We start from the raw sequence: 19,425 nt of genomic DNA, 5'->3' as shown, positions 1-19,425 counted from the left end.
TACTAAGATAATTTACAAAAAAAGAGGTTTTAGAATAAACTCATCATGGATCAAAAGACAGATGTAAGTCTACAAAACGTGATTAAAGAACAAAATCTATCTAGCCTCTTGGCTAAAGTATTTGTAGTAAGATGAAGGTCTGAAAAAAAGAAATCAGATTAACAATTTAAATTTTTTTTTTTTCTGGAACTGTAGAAGCCCTTGTTGAAAGTATACCCTCAAATATAATATACAATAACCAGTTCTAAAGATGACATCTACTATGACTAACTTCACTGGGCTTTTAGGAAGTTAAGAGAGAGAATTATATTAAAAGAAGGCCATACAGTTTTCCCCAGAGTATCAGAACCAGCACATTTTAATGGACACCACAACCATCACATTATATTGGAAATCATCTTAGATATTTCCAGAGACAAAAGTCTAGAAGAAAAGGAACCCAGTAATAAGTCAGTAATAATAAAGTGGGGAAAAAGGAATCCAGTAATAAGTCAGTGGATACGAAGGTGGGATCCTACTTCCAAGAAAGACAAAAATAAATCTTTACATGTAGGTTTGTCTCTCAACAGTTTAGGGGATTAAAGTTGTCTTGATTAACCAATTCAAGAAAGATTTCAAAGACAAGAGAATTGTTATCTAGGAGGAAATAAAGGGGAAAAAACTGCTAAAATGGGTAAAAATTTGGACTTAGGAATTTAGAAAGTAATTCTGTAATCCTAAAAGGTAGTGGAAATATAAAAAGGTTCACAATTAATGGAGGTAATTCTACGGACAGCTATAGGGCAGGAAGAAAAAGTTTGTTAATACTAGTCTGAGATGATTTTATGTTCCTATCACCTTGTAATCCTTAGAATTCTACAGGAAATGTCCCAGCTGAATGGAACCAGAATGCAGTCTATAGTTTCCAAAAAAAAAAAAAAGATATTCCTCTACTCCTCCCCAAATTTATAAACTCAGTTCCTCCTCATAACATCTAAACATATGCCATTCTATTTCCTGTAAGCCTAGTTTTCTGAAGCGAATACTCAATTACAGTCTTAAGCTCTACTGCTCAATTCTCTATCACCTTAAGGAAAATGCTTCAGGAACCAGGTCAGTACTGCTCTCTGTGGAAAGCAATCATTTATGAAACTAAGTTGTATATGTTCAATTTGGAGCCTGGAAATAGATGGATCATATTTAATGGATTCTATTAGCTATCTTATTGAAATATTTTTATGATCTCATAAAAGATACTTTTTATCTTTTTCAAGAATTATGGCTATTTTATGATTTTGAACTTTGAGGCTCATTCATTCATTTGTGCACTAAACTGTATACACTTCTTTTCTAAGGACCATTTCTAGCCCTGAATTCCTCAGCCCCTTTGTATGCTGAAATGAGCTGTCTATTCAAATACCTATTTGGTTTATTTTCCCTTATTTTTTTTTTAATCCTATTCTGTTTAATTGGTTTTTTAAAACATATAGACCTCTGGCCTAAGTTTGCAACACAGAGTATTTGTATTCCAATGCAGATATGGACCATAATCCTTTAGTGAACAGAAACTATAAAAGAATTCTGGGAGACAGGTTAAGAGTAAACTTCAAGTAAGTAACAATAAGGAATATGTGTTCACATATCAATAATTTTTTATACTTTAATAGGAGCTAGAGAAGAATCCCAAAAGAAATGCATATTGAAATGCACAAAGAATGATATCACAAAGACAGTTAACAGTAGGGTAGCAATAACTGGCCTACATTTTCAAGATATACTAACAATGTGGAAGATGCACAAATTTAAGTTGAAAGAGGGTTTTTTTCAGGAACTTAACACTGGTATTTGAGAGCTCAATTTTGGTGTATCAGTAGAATCTTATTCTTCTAAAACCAGGAGATAATGGTTTTTCATTAATAGTGCATCCATACTGCATCCAGGAAGCCCCCTCTGAAGTACACAGGTATTATGGATCTAAACTCAAACCTCTCTTGCCTCTTTGATTACAAATACTGACACTGACTCACACTGACCCAACTATGTTGGTCAGCACCACAGAGGACTGTGAAGCTTGTACCTGAGGCTTACAATTGTGCTTGGCTTCTAAAAACTGAAATCTTGATTCAATGAGTTCATCCAATTCTAAGCAAATCTTTGTTCAGTCTCTGATCTTTTTGTTTAGGTTTGCAGGTCACATTCGGGACTCTGATTTGACCTTATAATCCTTCCAGAATTAGATAATACTAAGAAATAACAAAAGTCCATATTTCTTGATAATTTGGTGTTAAAAGGAGAACATGATCAATCAATGAAGATCTTTTAGAATTAAAGCAGCTAAACAGAAAAACAAGCTGACATCTGAGCTATTTTCACATTGTTTATAACTCACTCTGAAATGTATAAAGGCAAAGATAATATATGCTATATAGCTAAAATGCTTTAGTTTTTTAAAGATGAAGGAAGGATTGTCTAAACCCACCCACCTTTATGAAAGAACAGTTGCTCTATCATCTCAAAGTATAACTAGTATTACCTGTCCTTGATTTCATATAAGGGTCACTCATGGAGCAAACTGTTGATTCAAAGAGAGATTCTGGGAAGGAAATGATTCAGATATGCAGGGTTCAAGCATGAGTAGAAAACAGATTGAGATACGAATAATCACTGAGCATGTTTTAAACAGAATTATCTGTAAATGAAAAAAATTATCTGTACCTAGGACCAGAACCTGAACTAGAATAGTTATTATTTAGTTGAAATAGAATCTGGTCCTTTTAAAATGGCTAATTTGTATTTGGGGGTAGAAGGGAAGGGAGACACTTTTAATCTGTTTATTAGTAAATGAATTCCTACATAAACCCAGGACTAGTATACATTAAGAGGCTAATTTAATTTGAGAAACCTCTCTTTTCTTTGTATTTCTTGGTTAAGGTGGAGAATTTAATAGTTTAAACTATTCAAAGACTTTTCTATTTTAGTCATGAAAGCATACATTTCTTGGTTTAACAGATAAAAATTACTATGAAAAATAACTGCTACAATGAAGTGTATTTTATTTTAAAGAATTTATTTGATATTTCTAGTTTCACTATGTGACCTTTCTCTATTTCTTATTCTAAAACACATAATGAGAGATTCTGGGAATATTCTTAGATAAATGACTTCTCATAAGGCAGCATTAGAAGGCCTGAAAGATTGTAATCTTTCTGAAATTTCCCTACCCGGGAAGGAAGGGAAAAAAATAGGAACACACTGTCTAACATTGAGGCAGCACAGAATAGCAAAGATTATACTTTCAAAATATATGTATTTTTAAAAATTCATTCCTCTAAGGAAATTTCTTCTCAGTTTTAATAGAAAACTCAAGTGGTTTAAAAACACTGTGGAGAAGGCAATGAGGGATTTTTCTATTATTAGTGAAGTTCAGGTTGAAATGGAATGACTAGGCTTGTCAATATTCTTGATTGACTAATCTTACATTCTATGCTAAGACAAATGGGTCTGTGACATTCAAAATTTTGTTTCTTTGTCTGTTTTTTTTGGAAGGCCTCCTTGTAAAGGCGCAGAGAGAAGAGGCAGTTTGGTTTTTGGTCCTCAACGGCAAGAAGATGAAAAAGAATGAGAAGTCAGTAATGTAAACTGAAGTAAAGGGCTGTTTACTTAAAGTAGGGTCTTGTTAAATGATTTATTTTATTTTATTTTTTTGTTGTTTTTTGTTAAACGCTTTAGCAGACCTTCAGTGCTCAGAATTACTTAAGTCTGATTACTCATTTCATATGGAAACTTGTCCTTTTAAGATTTTATTTATTCATGAGAGACACAGAGAGAGAGAGAGAGAGAGGCAGAGACACAGGCAGAGAGAGAAGCAGGCTCCATGCAGGGAGCCCAATATGGGACTCGATCCTGGGTCTCCAGGATCACGCCTTGGGCTGAAGGCAGCGCTAAACCGCTGAGCCACCCGGGCTGCCCGAAACTTGTCCTTTTGTATCTCAGAATCCCTGAAACAGTAGTTCTCAAGTGACAAGCTGTATCAGAATTATCTGGGGATCTCTTAAAAACTAAAGCAAAATCAACATTCTAGGCACGGTAATAAGGTTTATTAGATTCCTTAAAACAGAAAGTAATCAGCAAGATTTTGGTGAAAGAATTCCCAATAGGGTGTGTGTAGGAAAGGGTTTGTTGAGGAAGGGTGCTTTTGTGTGTGCCTATGCAAGAATGATTTCAGGAAAATAGCATACGGAGAATAAGAAATAGAGTACATTATAATGCCCCACTGAACATTCCATGTATAAAACACTTCTTGTTTTTTTTTTTTTTTTAAGATTGATTGACTGATTTATTTATTCAGAGAGAGAGAGAGGGGCAGAGACACAGGCAGAGGGAGAAGCAGCCATGCAGGGAGCCCGACGTGGGACTCAATCCCAGGTCTCCAGGTGGCGCTAAACAGCTGTGCCAACCGGGGCTGCCCAAAACACTTCTTGTTTTAAAGATGATTCTCTTAGGATGGATTACTCTCAAGTTTGGTAACAGACAAAAAGCTTGATCTTAAACTTTAAGCTTGTTAAATATTGCTGAACTTGCTATACCATCAGTAAATATAAAGTACTATTCTACCCTTTACTCTTTTCAGCACTGCATTCATTTTAGTCAACTCTGCCAATTCAATAATAGTTTCAAAATATTAAATCTGTAATTATTTTATTGCAAATTTTTGGCCTATGTTTTTAATTAAGTGTATTTATGTTAAACAATTTTCATAAATGGTCTTTATTTTTAATAAAGCTATAATTGTTCACATTTTTAAACCTTATGTTGACTGTGCTTTGAGGTTTTTCTGAAAGGTTTAAATTTTCATAAGACTATTTATTTAAGGGACGCCTGGGTAGCTTAGTGGCTGAGCATTTGCCTTTGGCTCAGGGCGTGATCCTGTCCGGGGATCGAGTCTCACGTCGGGCTCCCTGCAAGGAGCCTGCTTCTCCCTCTGTCTTTGTCTCCTGCCTCTGTGTCTTTCATGAATAAATAAAATCTTAAAAAAAAAAAAAAAAAATAGAGAGGCAGGAGACAAAGACAGAGGGAGAAGCAGGCTCCTTGCAGGGAGCCCGACGTGAGACTCGATCCCCGGACAGGATCACGCCCTGAGCCAAAGGCAAATGCTCAGCCACTAAGCTACCCAGGCGTCCCTTCATAAAACTATTTAACGTCTTTGTGATTCTTTTTAACTTCAGAAATCTTTCCTTCCTACAGAGTTGATAATTAAATTTAGAAAAAATAAAATTTCTCTTGTTGTTTTATTTTATTCTATTTTTAAAGATTTATTTATTCATGAGAGACACACGGGGGGGGGGGGGGGGGGCGGGGCAGAGACATAGACAGAGGGAGAAGCAGGCTCCATGCAGGGAGCTCGAAATGGGACTTGATCCAGGGACTCCAGGATCACGTCCTGGGCTGAAGGGAGGCACCCAACCACTGAGCCACCCAGACGTCCCTCTCGTTTTAAAAAAATATTTAATTCAATCCATAGGAAATACTTTATATATGAAGTAAAAATGTGAATTTTTCTCTCCCAAAATGACTACCAATTCTCTAATAAGATTACTTAGTAAATATTTTTTCTCATTGGTTTTGACATCCAATTTACTATATATTACAATCTTATATATATAAAAAGGCCTAGGAAAGAGTAATTCTCTTTTGATGTCTATTCCTGCATTAATATGTTTTGGTATCTGGTAGACCAATTCTCCTTCATTATCCTTTAGTTCAAAATACAGACTGCTCCTCTCACCTATTATTTTTTTCCAAAATTTTCAAGCATGTACCCATCATTCCACCAGATTTTTACTAAATTAAACTTTTAATTTGTAAAGAACACACATTTTTCTGTAATAATAGTTTGTCATCAAATAATTCTATTTTTTCTTAGCTCTCATTAAGTTTTGTCATTTTTTTCTTCTAGGTCATCTATTGTTGCCATTAACACTAGCCTGAATATTTACCTTTCCATGGCTCTCAAGAATGGCATTCTTCTTTCACAGTGTTTTCTAACTTGTAACTGCTGGCAGAGTGCTATTATATTGATTCTAGTCATCACTAACACCTGGAACTCTTATAATTTAAAAGTTTTTAAGTAACTCAAATTAACTCAGGTAACAGAAGATTTCACAATGGATAGAAAGGTAAAGGGGAGGGATCCCTGGGTGGCGCAGCGGTTTGGCGCCTGCCTTTGGCCCGGGGCGTGATCCTGGAGACCCGGGATCGAATCCCACATCGGGCTCCCGGTGCATGGAGCCTGCTTCTCCCTCTGCCTGTGTCTCTGCCTCTCTGTCTCTCTCTGTGTGACTATCATGAATAAATAAATAAAATCTTTAAAAAAAAAAAAAAAAAGGTAAAGGGGAAAGGCCATATTCCTATTAGTTAGCTCTGTCAGTTCTAATTTCTTATTAGGCTAACATTTTAAAAAAGAATAATAAAGGAAATGCTCTTATGGATACAAAACTCACAGGGGGTGGTTATTCGTATACTTCAAAATGTAGATTGAGGAATATAAAATTTTGTTTTGAATTTCAAATACACCTCTTTAGGGAAGCAGTGAGGTCAGTTTAGAAAAGATGCTAGCAGTTTTCAATTATAAAGCTATTAACACTCTCCCAACAAAAACAATAAAACAAAATCAGTGAGACTACTGTATTTATACAGCTACAATCAGGAGCACCACAAATTTTTGAGGACAATTAGAGCAGGAAGAGCTTTCTTTAATTTAATGGGTCATCTCTCACAATGTGATCCCCCTCCTGCCACTAAGAACACCACCAGAACTAAGTAATTTCAAAAGACATCAAAACTTCTATTTCAAGTAACAGGTTTCCCAATAACTAGTTCCATCTAAGGATTATTAAGGACTCTTTTTCAGTAATAAAATGGTAGCGTTTCAGAATGTTAAAGCAATTTTAGATTTCACTTCTATAGTAGCTATGATTTCACATGCCTCAATAAAAATCTAGCCCCGTGTATCCATTAAATGGCTTAAATGTTTTAAAGACTCTTTCCATATTACAAAAATACATCAGTTATATATTCCCTCCTTTCCCCCCAGCAAACAGATATATAATCTTTGAAACCAAAATGCTAAAAAGTCATCATTTTAAAATAAAAGTGCTTACCATGATACCACCATTTTGTTTTCTTTGGATTCTTGTTACATGTTCGAACATAAAAAGAATTATCTGGTGGCCGTCTCTGAAACCAAAAAGAGTTTAAATAGGTAAGAGTTGTAAAATGGAAGATTTAAGAAGACAGATTTAGTAAAAGCTTTGACAGAATTATTACAGAAAGTATAAAAACAATGTAAACGCTGGTGTGGCAGAACTGAAATTATTAATAGATTCTAGGAAAAGCAGACCCCTGACACTGCAATGAAAAAGTGTGTGTGTGTGGGGGGGGGGCGGGTTATGCATGTGTGATTTGGGTTAGGGTCCAGTGGAATTACTAGACGGTGACTATTAACCCAAAGCAGCAGCATTAGATTTTAAAGAATTTCGGTTTCATTTATTTTATCTCTCTAGAATAATTTAGTAATGACTTTAGTGAACTAATTATTTTAGTGAACTGAAATACAGAGAAGTCTAATAACTAGGCTTGTCTGAAAAACTAACAGCAACTTATGTACTTCCACAATTACTGTTTTCCTGTAAGATAAGAATCACCAAGGACAGACCAAAGGATTCAGTTTCCAAACACTATACAAGAGCGAAAAAGGGGAAAAGCTAATATTGGCATATACAGGCCCTGAATAGCACAATATTAGAAACCTATGGCAGCTCTGCAAGGGAGCTACAGCAGAAATAGTGATGCCAACAACACTGAAGACAGATTATGGAAGGGTATTTCCCTGAAAACTACTGGATACCGAAGTAGAAGAAATATGTGATTCTCTACAAAAATCTGGAAACGTATCAAATTTATATAAAAGCCACAGAATACAGGTTAGTAGATAAGTTAGTAAGGAGACCCAACCAAAAACCAATGGTGAGTAGGACTGCCTTGACAGCAGGTAGGGAAACAGGTAGTCCACTTGGCACTTCTACAACTCATGTACATAACTCTGACCTTAGTTGAGCCTAATAATGCCCTTACAAGTTAACATTAATAGTAACTTAACAAAACGGAAAAGCAGAGCATAAGATGTTAAACAACTACCTCAAGATTACCCCGCTGATACGGTTTGAGAAAATATCTGAAAAATTAGTATATGAAATTAGATGCCTGACAATTTCAAAGAATGATCTGCTGCTGTTTGTCCTGCAAAGTCATAATCTGTGTTCATGTGGAAATTGCTACCAATGAAAACAGGTAATTTCATAATATTGATTAGAACAGCATCTTCAAAAAAAAAGGGGGGGGGGGAGAAAAACAACACTCATTCTATTTGCTTATTAAGTCAAGAATATAGCCAAACTATTGATAAGTGGTTGTGGAGATTTGGTTCTTAGAAAAATAAAGGAACTATACAAAAAGATGGATTATCAAAATTGTTTTAGCAATTAAATGCAAGCTAGAAACTTTGGACTATCTATATCTATATAGATATCTATATCTATAAGGGCACTAAGAATAGATTACTGAAAGACCTCTCAATATCAGAAATTATCTTTAATCTACTGAAAGCTATTGATACAAAGAATTTGCCTTCACTTTAGGGAATCTTTCTTAACTACGAAAAATAAAATTGGAATGAAAGAATTATGACTAAATCAAAGTTCCCAAACTCTTACAATAAAAACTAAAATATGTATTCAAGTCAAATTTTAAAATGAAAGTCATAGAACCACACTAACCACAGGATAAAATTCACCTGCTTTAAAAGAAGAGCTTTTGGTGAGTAGTTACAAGACTTTTAAAAGCTTATTTAAGGAGCTAGATCCCCTCAGTGCCAAAGCAAGTTTGCTCTTCATCTTTGTAACCTAGTACTTGGCTCAGTAAAAACAGCACCTAATAGGTACCTAATAAACGTTTACTAAATTTTTATTGTATTTCAGAGAACTAATTAATGCTGCCAGAATTACTTCCATATTATTATCTTGGTTAAGTATAATTTAGATTATATAATATAGCTTGCCAATATTTGAAATGGAATAATTAAGCATATACTATGCAAGAAAACTAGTAGACAACTGAAATATGAAGGAAATAGGATTAGAAAAGGATAAAGAAGATGAAGAATTTATTTTCTAGTTTTTAATAGTAAATTATTACATTTATATTATTGTAAATCATTACATTTATTTAATTATTATATATCATTATATTAAATATTAAAAAAAAGTGGTAATCATTACAAGGCACATGCAAGAGCTATGTACACACATCACCGGTGTTCATCTCAACTTTCCTTTTTAAAATCCTAGACTTACTGCTTCACCTTCCTAAAGACATTAAACATTAACAAGGACACAGAAGTCTTTGTAACTACTCTACACCTAAACATTTTAAACTTATGTGTGCGCTGGGAGAGGAAGTGTGGGGGAGGAGAAAATATGGAAGCAATAAACGAATAAGACTTGTTTCCAAAGCCCTTGGGGTTAACAAAAGCTCAAGTGTAGCCTTAAAATGCAACCTAGAAAAAAAGCCCACAGGCAAAGAGGAAACTTAAAAAGTCATACTACAATTAGATAATGTGCACCCTAATTCATCTAAGATGTACATTTTTTCTTTACATTTTAATATTCCTGAATGGGGATACATGTGTTTTATACTAATGGTGTCATAGTTTAACTGCTGGAAGTTTTTTCTTTCTTATATGGTATATAAAATTCCATATTAAGGGCTCTTAATGCTATAATTTAAAAAGAAGATACAATTTAAACCATTATTTCCCATGCTTCTTTGAACGAAAAAAGCTGTTGTGTTTTTTTTTTTTTTTTTTAAACCTAACACCAAGAAACTTCTTATGGAACTAACATTTCAAAAAACTTACGTTGCCAAGCTAAGCGTGTTTCAGAGTCTAGATAATCTAGCATTTAAAAATGAGCTACTTAAAGTTCTCTAAATATGAACTTAGTAAAAATGATAGTTGAATTTGGAGAACACAAGGAAAAAACACTGCTGTAATAACCCCACAGATCCCTAATCTGCAAGGTAAAGCTGTTTCTCCTTTAAACCCAATACAAAAGGAAACCCTCATGAAGAAAAGAGGCTTTAAAATATATAAATACATGAACACTGTGCTACACTGACCCTGAGGCAGAAATAACAAGAGGGCCAGAAATGCACACGGAATTTAGATACTTTAAAGGGGTATCCTATATTTAACTTATGTGATTTTTCTTTCTGGTATTTTCACCTTTCCAACAGACATAGAATCTGTGAATAAATAAAGGAGAATTAGAGAAAAAGTCCTGAAAATTCTTCCGGTAATCTAACCTTCCTCCTTCAACCTAATCACTAGATGATCAGTATGGATAGGAAAGCTCTAGTTGCTGGGAAACCCCCTAAAAGTGGCTGACAGTGTGGGGGCCACCAGAGGGGAGAAAGCAGCTATGAAACATGCTCTTGGGGCTTTCCGTGGTGAAATCTAGAAGTGAGAATTTCTTGTACACTTCTGCCCTGTGCATGCTTACAGAAATAAAATTCATATTATTTAAGAACATCTGCAGAAATTTTGTTTAAGAAATATAAAACAATGTCTTACTTCCATGTGGAGTGAAAGAGTATCAAAATACCTATTTCTAATCTATTATTAAACATATTATCTATAACTTCATAATAAAAGGCATTAAGTCCTTCCTTCACATAGTATTAAAATAGTTTCGCTACCTAAACTAAAAGAATAGATATTACCTGGAATAATTCTGAGAAGTCCTACCTTTTCTTTGCAGCTGGAAAGCATGCTAATAATGCTAAGACAAACTGACTGGACTGAGAGCGCTGGGGACCAGTCTTCTGTTAGAATGGATAAACAGATATGACCATTGCTATAAACATGAGGATGAACGGGAATATTTTCACCAGTAAACATGACCTAAGAAAGAATAAAATTCCATTAACACTCAAATATTCTGTATTACCAAGACATAACATATTCTCCACAGAACTTATTTTAAAAACCAGTTAAAAACAAAATAAGTGCCAGAAACAAGGATAAACAACTGCCTGCTGTTTATTCTCATCAATTCACAAAGTACTGGTTTCATTGTATGAATGAGCACGTAGGTAGGGGATGGAACATACAGAAAAAAAACTCAGGTTACCCGTTTTTTATTTCAGCTATTTTTCACAAATTCCCTTTAAAAATTTATAAATTACCAGGCATATTTAGCCTAATAAAGACAACTATATTTGTAAGAATGCTTTTTCAAATTGTACTCATTGCTCTCTGCATATAGAAACACAAAGGTATTTAATTTTGAGACAATATGAATTGCATATGACAGGAACATCACTTCTACCTGTAACAATGCTATTACGTGAGGTGCTTTGTGCAAAAGGAAATAACTGTTATATATATCTCACCTTCTCTGAACTCACTCATCCATTATGATGGGTAAAAATTACTACTTATTGATCAGCAAATAACTATGTGCCTACACACACAAAAAACAAAGGTTGAATGAGTCAAGTTTTTCTCTGCCTTTTCTTCTACTTAATTCTTCTTAACAGGTTTTCCTTTCTCCATCTTGCCACAGCACCATTTTGAAAGATAATAAATCTATTATTCCTTCCTTTACCCTCATGATTAAGTATCCCAATAGCAGTGTTTCGTAAACATATCTACCTTCAGCATTTGAATGAGGTAGAAGAGTGAATTTATACATCCTGATTCAGAATCTGTAACCACAGCCCAAAGTAGGACAAAGAAACAGAAGTCTAATATTTAAGAATGTTTATGTTACTTCATAAGTTACTTAATTTGATATAAAAATTAGTCCACCAATGTTTACATGATTTTTATAATGCAGTAAGACCTAACATTTTTATTGTTTAGTAGTAATTATTAATTCCTGACCTTAAAAATAAAATCACCTGAAGATCTGGCTAAAAATGTAAGTGCAACAGCTCCACTTTCACAGATACTGATTTAGTAGGTATGATGGGTTTTTATAAAGCTCACCAAATATAAACCAGTAGTTCCCAAACAACACTTACAGTATCTCTCTTAGCCCTAACAAACTGTCTCACATTTGAATACAGCAAAATCTTAGTAAGAAGAAACCCCACCTTCAGTTATATCAGAAATTAATAAAATATTTATTGCTCTGGGTATAACCTATTTTCCCCTTTATATAAGAGCAGAGAGCCAGTGAAATACATGTGGCTAGAGTAAGGTATGTCATCATTTAATATGGGACATGTTACAGAAAGATACCATAAACTGAGTTTTTGCTTTTATTTTCAAGTATCTAGCTTCATTACAATTTTATAAATACTTACATTTTAACAAAGCACTCTTTCATATAACTAGGAGTCCTCTAATATTTCAAATATACTACTAACATATGGAACACATTTCCTTGGCTGAAGCTAGTAGAAGACAACAAAAGGAATGACTACATACTTGCATAGTTTTTGTTTCTTTAAATTCTGGTCATGCACCCTCCATTCCCACTAAAAAGAGCTAAAATAAAGCTGAAAACCAGGTTTCAAAATAAGACATATCAATTTACTTGCCCTGCCTGATTGCAGAAGACTACCCAATCCACAACATTAGCACAGCTGTGCTTGAAGAGTATCATTTATCAATTTTACCTATCAGTGCTAGTATCCTTTTCATCACTTTTTGCTTAAAAAAAAAAAAAAGTGATGCTCCGCTAAAGGAAATGACTGCTTAAATGGTCTTGCAGCTCCCATACTTTCAGTCTATCTACAATTATTTTTAATTTTATTTTTTACAAACATGTAGTATATTATATTCATGTGATATTCGTACAATGTGTTATAGATGTCTAGAATGACAGTTTACAAATCTCACTGAATATGCATCTGCTCTGGGGTATTCATTCTGCCACAAAAATCCCATTTGACCAGTAGGATATTTTCATTAAGAACACAAACAATGCCCAAGACCTTATCCCCTGGCCTCAAGTATTTTTTAAAGGGTATTTCTTTTCCAGTAAGGTCTCCTTTTTACAAGGTCACGTAGAATAGTGCTCTGAAAGTGCCAAAAAATGGGAGAACTCCCAAGTTATCTTCTTTGGCAAAAATTAATCAATGCATTAGCAACCATCAAGGAAAATACACAGACAGCAAAATACAAAGGTTATCACAACATGCTCTGACTAGCCAATTCACAAAGCAGAAGGAAAAAGCAGTAGTGCTCTTGGAGAGAATGGATTATAAACTAAATCACCTGGCCTTAGAGCCAAGAAATACCCACAAACCAAAAGGAAATCAGGAGAGAGGAAAAGGGATGGAAGGCAGAAGACACCTACAGCAGGAGCAGCAGACACTGATAAGCACTGAAGAGGGCCAGAAATCAAGACGGAAACAGCTTCAAAGGCTGAGGAGACTGAAATAAAAATAAATCAGATCTCAATAAACCTTATTAAAAAAAAAAAAAAAAAGCTGGGGCTTTTTCACATGCTGCATGCAGGGCAAATGTAGCCAGCCTGAAACTTTCAGCAACCAAACAGGGGAATCAATTAGCTGCACATATTATAGGTAACCTCTAGGGCCTAATCTGCCAGATACAGAATTTTAGAAGTTTGTCTAAACACAGAAAGGCTGAGTTTACATGCCAGAGATGAATTCCTGAAATTAAAGAAAAAACTTTTTTTCAACAATTTATTCGTGTAAAAAGGCTGGTAAGCAGTTTCCATAGACAGTTTTGATGTAAAAACTCTGATTCTGGTTCTTTGCATGTGATGGGGAAAGTAACCAAGGCTGAATTTCTTTAAGATCATGCTGTTAACCATCCTCATTTATTTACCGCATGGTACAATCCAAAGGAGGAAATGGACGTTTCAGTTATTATAATGCAGCCAAGCAGGTTCTGAAAACTTAAGGGATGATTAGCCATATTCAAAATTTTAAAAATTGAAGGAGGAAATCCCAAGTAGCCGATAAAACTAAAACAGATCTAACAGGACAAGTGAATACAATGAATTTGAAACCAAAGGGAATAAATAAGAACTTTGCTAATTGTTTTATTTTAAAAATTATTTATTTTAAAAATATTTTTTCAAACCAAACCTAGTCATAGAAACAGTTAACCAGAGAACTGCACAAATTCATAAACCAAACAATAAAATGGAACTACAGATTTTAAATAAGCAGTTTTATGGAAAAAAACAACAACAACATTTTAGAAAAGGATCTTAGATCTAATGCATGTAAATCACACCTGAAGTTCAGAGCCTGCATTAGAAGCAGTCCTCAGATGAATCTAAATTTCCAAACATCTCCCTATCAATATGGTGTATTTTCAAAAGCAGGTGAGATTTAACATAACTATGCTCAGTATCCATATAATTTTGGAGATAAGTGAGCATAGCCCACATCCAACCTAAAGTTTTAGGCAAGCCAACCTCTGGGTAACTTGGTATCAAATATAATGAAATGAATCATGGTACTCATATGTAATGAAATGAAATCATGGTACTCATATGTAATGAAATGAAATCATGGTAATCATATGTAAGGATTTCCAAACATTCAAACTTAATGGTGAATGATCCCACTATACTAAGATCTGACCACAAGGAAGGCATACTAATATGTTCAGACTACTGTTCTGCAACTAATTAGAAAGTGAGACATCTAATATAGTGTCAAACTAGGTCAAAACACATATTACAAGAATAAGCTGTATGAAACAAGCTATAAAATATAAAAGCCAATATACAAAATGGATACCAAGATTTCTCCAGGGACAAGATAAGGGAATGCTTTCCCTTATTAAAATTGTAAGTAGATGACAATACTTAATGGGCAACTACAGAAAGTGAATATACAAGCAGAATTTGTTGTAATCAGATATCTAATTATTAATAATATATGATGTAGGCAATCTAGCATTAAGTGGTAAATATCTGACAAAAGTAACTGGGAATTGGAGTTTTATTTAGCACAGTTTTTAGCTCAATTCTCCCCTTTTAGTCATTTAACATGCATTAGTTGCATCACAATTAATTAATAGTTTTTCTGGTCTTTCATAATTATCCTTACCATGCAATCTTACAAGTATTACAAAGTCAAAATTCCTGGATACAATGAAACTAAATTTGGTTCCCCTGGATGGTAACCATTCTCTCTCCTTTGTAAGCTGTGTTCTTCTAGCCTACCAGTCTTCTCCTTTATCTTCCCTCTGCTTTACCCCCAAGGCTTCAACGAACAAGGTTCACTGTTCCCTTTCTCCTTGTCAGGTGTCCTAGTTGCTAGACAATTTAAGGCAATAAAAATGGTTATTTAAGACTTTGGAAAGCTTAACCACCATCACATGAAAGAGCAAGGAGAATGACACCACAAATAAAAGGATGAAAACACTATGAAAATAGGTTCTTGATCTCTGCAATGAGGTAGTATTGAGCAACAGAACCAAAAGGGTCTGGGTTAAGGGGGCATGAATAGGAAGGAGAATAAGGATGTGAAGAAAGCAAATACTCTTTTGCCCCAGTGTTTCTAAAGCTTTGTAATCAAGGCAAGTACATTTTTAGCACAACTTTTAGCATCAATATGATTTCAGGACTAAGTACAGTACCCTTTTCCTGCTAAAATCATACTTCTCCACCTATTTCTAAAATGCCTAAAATTTCTTCAACAAAAATCAGAGTTGAAAAACTTAAAAAACCAAGTATAACCAGGGCATTTACAAGATAATGTGATTCAATTTTATTGTATTCAAATGGGATGTTTTGACAGAGGAAGGGGCGTATAAGATCACAGATATTTGGAAGGGAAGAACTACTAATGTAAGGAAGGAAGCATAAAGGAAAAGAAGCAAAATAGAGACACTAAAGTTGAGGACGTCACGGTTTGGAAGGAGAGGTGACTATACCTCCTAATTCCTTTGAGATAAATCTCTAAATATCCTTCACATTGCAAGATTCTTGGAGAAGCCCCAAAATGTCCTTCCTTTTTCATATCCTGCTGTGGCCCTCCTTTTTTTTTTTGGGGGGGGGGCCCTCCTATAAGTAACGATACATAAAACTTCACTTGCTCACAAATCTCAGAAGAAGCCATGTCTTTTCATGATTTGCTCCACTTTTGACATAAACTCTTCTTGTGGTTTAAGTCCCAGTACAAACAGGTTTTTCTTTGCCCCCTCATTTTATTCTAAAGTGGTCACTGCTTTATCTTTTGCTCCCAAAGCATACAATTCATACTTCAGTTTGTATCCAGTTGTACAGGCCAAAAGTTGTGGTCTTCCCTGACTCCTTTGCCACATTTATATTCCTTATCAATTCATTAGCAAATCCATTAGCTCAACCTTTAAAATAGGTCCAGGGGTGCGGGTGATTCTTGATTTTGGCTCAAGTCATGATCTCAGGGTCCTGGGATTCTCTTCAGCAGGGAGTCTGCTTAAGGATTTCTCTCGCCCCTACCCCAACTTGCATGCACATGCACGCGCTCTCTCTCTCATTCTCTCAAACAAATCTTTAAAAAACAATAATAAAATAGGTCCAAAATATGGCCATCTTCCACAACCTCCACTGCTACCTTTCTGGTACAAGTCACCATCACCTTTCACTGGATTACTGCAAGAGTTGTCTGATCTCCCTGTACACTTGTACACTCAACAATCAATGTGCTATTCAACAGCCAAATTTTTCTTTTTAATCTTAAGTAGGATCATGTCATTCTTCTCAAAATATTCAGAGGTTTTTCATCTCATTCTGAGTAAAAAACAAAACTCTATGGGCTATACAATCCACGACAAATTATCTCTCAGACCTATGCTCTCCATTCCCTCTCTTGTTTTTATAGCACTCCAGGGACCTGCCAAATGTGCTCCAGATTCATGGCCTTTGCTTTACCTGCTCTTTCCAAACTTCTTTCACATGGTTTATTCATTCACCTCTTTCAGATTTCTGCTCCAAAGTGATTTTCTCAGTGAAATCTTCTCTGATTGCTCAATCCAATGCTACAACATCCTGAATTCCCTTTTCTACTTTTTTTTTCCACCATCTTCCTTACTGTATGTTTTGCTTATTGTTTATTGTCTCTTTCTACAAGAACACAAATTTCACGAAAGCAGGTTTTTTATTTGGTTCTCTTCACTACTAAATTGCCAACATCTAGCAGTGTCTGTAATATGACATGCTAGATAAGTACTTACAGAATGAATGAATCCATGTCTGCCTATCCAAATACTAAACAATAAAGGCAGGCACAATACCTTTTAATTTCTGTACTCTTCTTCATCTCTAAAAAAGAGAGCACAGTATTTGGCACATAATTCACATTTACTACACATTAAATTGGCCAATCATTTACCCGTATTCTCACACAGGAAAACAGAATATATATAATATAGGAAGATATTTAATTCTGCATGGCTGATGGTAAGTGCACGTTAGTAGGAAACAGTGATGGAAAAGTGCCTCATCTCTGCTCCCGATAGTAAAAGATTTTGCTGTCATAATGGTTTCCTTTAAAGCAAATGACTGGGCCAAACACCTTGTTTCAGATAGGCAGCTTTTTCACTGTCAAGTAAGATACAAGAGAAATTTACAACAGGGAAAAGAAAACCCAGCCAACTATAAGGTTTATTATGGTCTTATCAATCTAACTTACAGATACAAAAGTAATTAAGTTTAAATGAGACTAGTTTATTTTAGGGTTATTTCCCCAAATTCTAGTTTTGTAAGTAGTGGTATATTTAGTACTGCTTATTGCATAGGAAAATCAAAGACTAATTTTCTAACAAATGCCAATGCTACTGGGACTCACCCAATAAAAAAATCTTTGGTGAATGAGGAATTTTACTGCCTTTGAGTGATTCTAATCACTTCCCCAGAGCAATGCATCTCTGGAAAGTTTCGGTTATTGGAAAAATCTCTTGACATGCGTACACATCAAGTAACTGATTGCTAGATCATTATTCTTATTTTATAATCACACAGATGCTGTGATAAATAAAACATAAAAATAACTGTAAAGTATTAGTAGTCTTACAGCAGCTCTGTTATTTTCTCAATACAACTTCTGTGACATGGGAGTGATGTTAAAGAGGAATCCTCGGGGATCCCTGGGTGGCACAGCGGTTTGGTGCCTGCCTTTGGCCCAGGGCGTGATCCTGGAGACCCGGGATCGAGTCCCACATCTGGCTCCTGGTGCATGGAGTCTGCTTCTCCCTCTGCCTATGTCTCTGCCTCTCTCTCTCTCTGCGTGACTATCATAAATAAATAAAAATAAAAATAAAAAAAAAGAGGAATCCTCATATTCCAAAAGATTGGGAACAACTGCCCCAGAGCTTTCAGTTATCATTCTATATAGTAGTATCTTTCACTTTTAGAGATAACATTGCTGGATAAATGGGCATTTTCCCCATTTCGGTACTTACACCTAATGGACAGTATGGAAAGAAGTAACTTGGATTTGAATCTTAACTATCCTACTAGCTAGCTTTTAAATCAACAGACACTTTACTTCAATAAGCTTCAATTTCCTCACTTATAAAATGAGATGGAATCCATCTTCCCAACCACTTCATTAGAGCCTTACAAGATAACATCAGAATGGAAGTTACATTAGAAAGTATGATAGAAATATTACTACGTAGTAGAGGGCATGGAGGTAATGTGCAGCTGAAATGGTTAAGTTCAGACTTAAACGCTAAGCTGAAGAGTTTTCAGACTTGACTCTACAGAAAATAAAGAAGCATTTGAGGTCTTGAGAAGAAAGCAGGGATACTTGTGGTGGTGGCGTTATGTATCTGTGCAAATCAATACGGCAAATACACCTTCAAAGAAATCTAACAGCATTGTGAACAGATGACTAGGAGTGGAAAGAACTTAAGGCTATTTAATAGTCCAAAGGAGAGATAGAAATTTGGAATACAGCAGATAGAGGATAACAGTAGACTGACCTAAGTACTGTAAAAGGACCTGAAAAGCTACATTTTAACAGTGGGGGGAAAGGGAAGAATTTCAATGCAAGCAGATAGGTGGGACAATAACTCAAGAAAAATTTTTTTTTACTTATTTTGTTACTGGAAAAGATTGAGTTTAGATGTGTTAAATTTGAGACATCTGGAGATACCCAAGTAGCTATATCCAACAAGGGTGTGAAATTAAACCTCAGAAAGAAGAGGCTGTACACAGAGCTGTAGATCTGGGAGGTAGCTGTTTAAGACAGATGAAGACTTTAGAGAAAAGAGTGAGAAGAATAAGGGACTACTGAATAAAGAACCCAGAGAACACCAAAATCAGAAGAATTAGAAAAAGTGGACAGAAGTCAAAACAGGGAAGGAAAAAAAAAAGAATTTAAGAAAGGATGACAGAATCCATTACG

General features: G+C 34.9%; 1 protein-coding gene across 7 annotated transcripts in view; it reads right to left on the bottom strand.

Moving 5' to 3' along the window:
- UBE2W (ubiquitin conjugating enzyme E2 W) overlaps positions 1-19,425 on the bottom strand; it is a 112,990-nt gene that overhangs the window by 41,155 nt on the left and 52,410 nt on the right. For 6 of the 7 annotated variants that reach the window (XM_077876535.1, XM_077876534.1, XM_077876538.1 and 3 more), the window contains 2 exons: positions 10,841-10,996; positions 7,140-7,215 (listed from right to left, as the gene is read on the bottom strand). In XM_077876535.1, the coding sequence (XP_077732661.1) occupies positions 7,140-7,215; positions 10,841-10,996 (232 nt within the window). Of the gene's footprint in view, positions 1-2,512; positions 2,573-7,139; positions 7,216-10,840; positions 10,997-19,425 lie in introns of all 7 variants that reach the window. The other variant, XM_077876537.1, reaches the window with a different exon arrangement.

Source organism: Canis aureus, chromosome 28 (assembly GCF_053574225.1).
Source record: "Canis aureus isolate CA01 chromosome 28, VMU_Caureus_v.1.0, whole genome shotgun sequence".
Classification (NCBI taxonomy): Eukaryota; Metazoa; Chordata; class Mammalia; order Carnivora; family Canidae; genus Canis; species Canis aureus.
The sequence above is the reverse complement of the archived record's forward strand: the minus strand, read 5'-3'. Positions and strand labels throughout refer to the sequence as shown.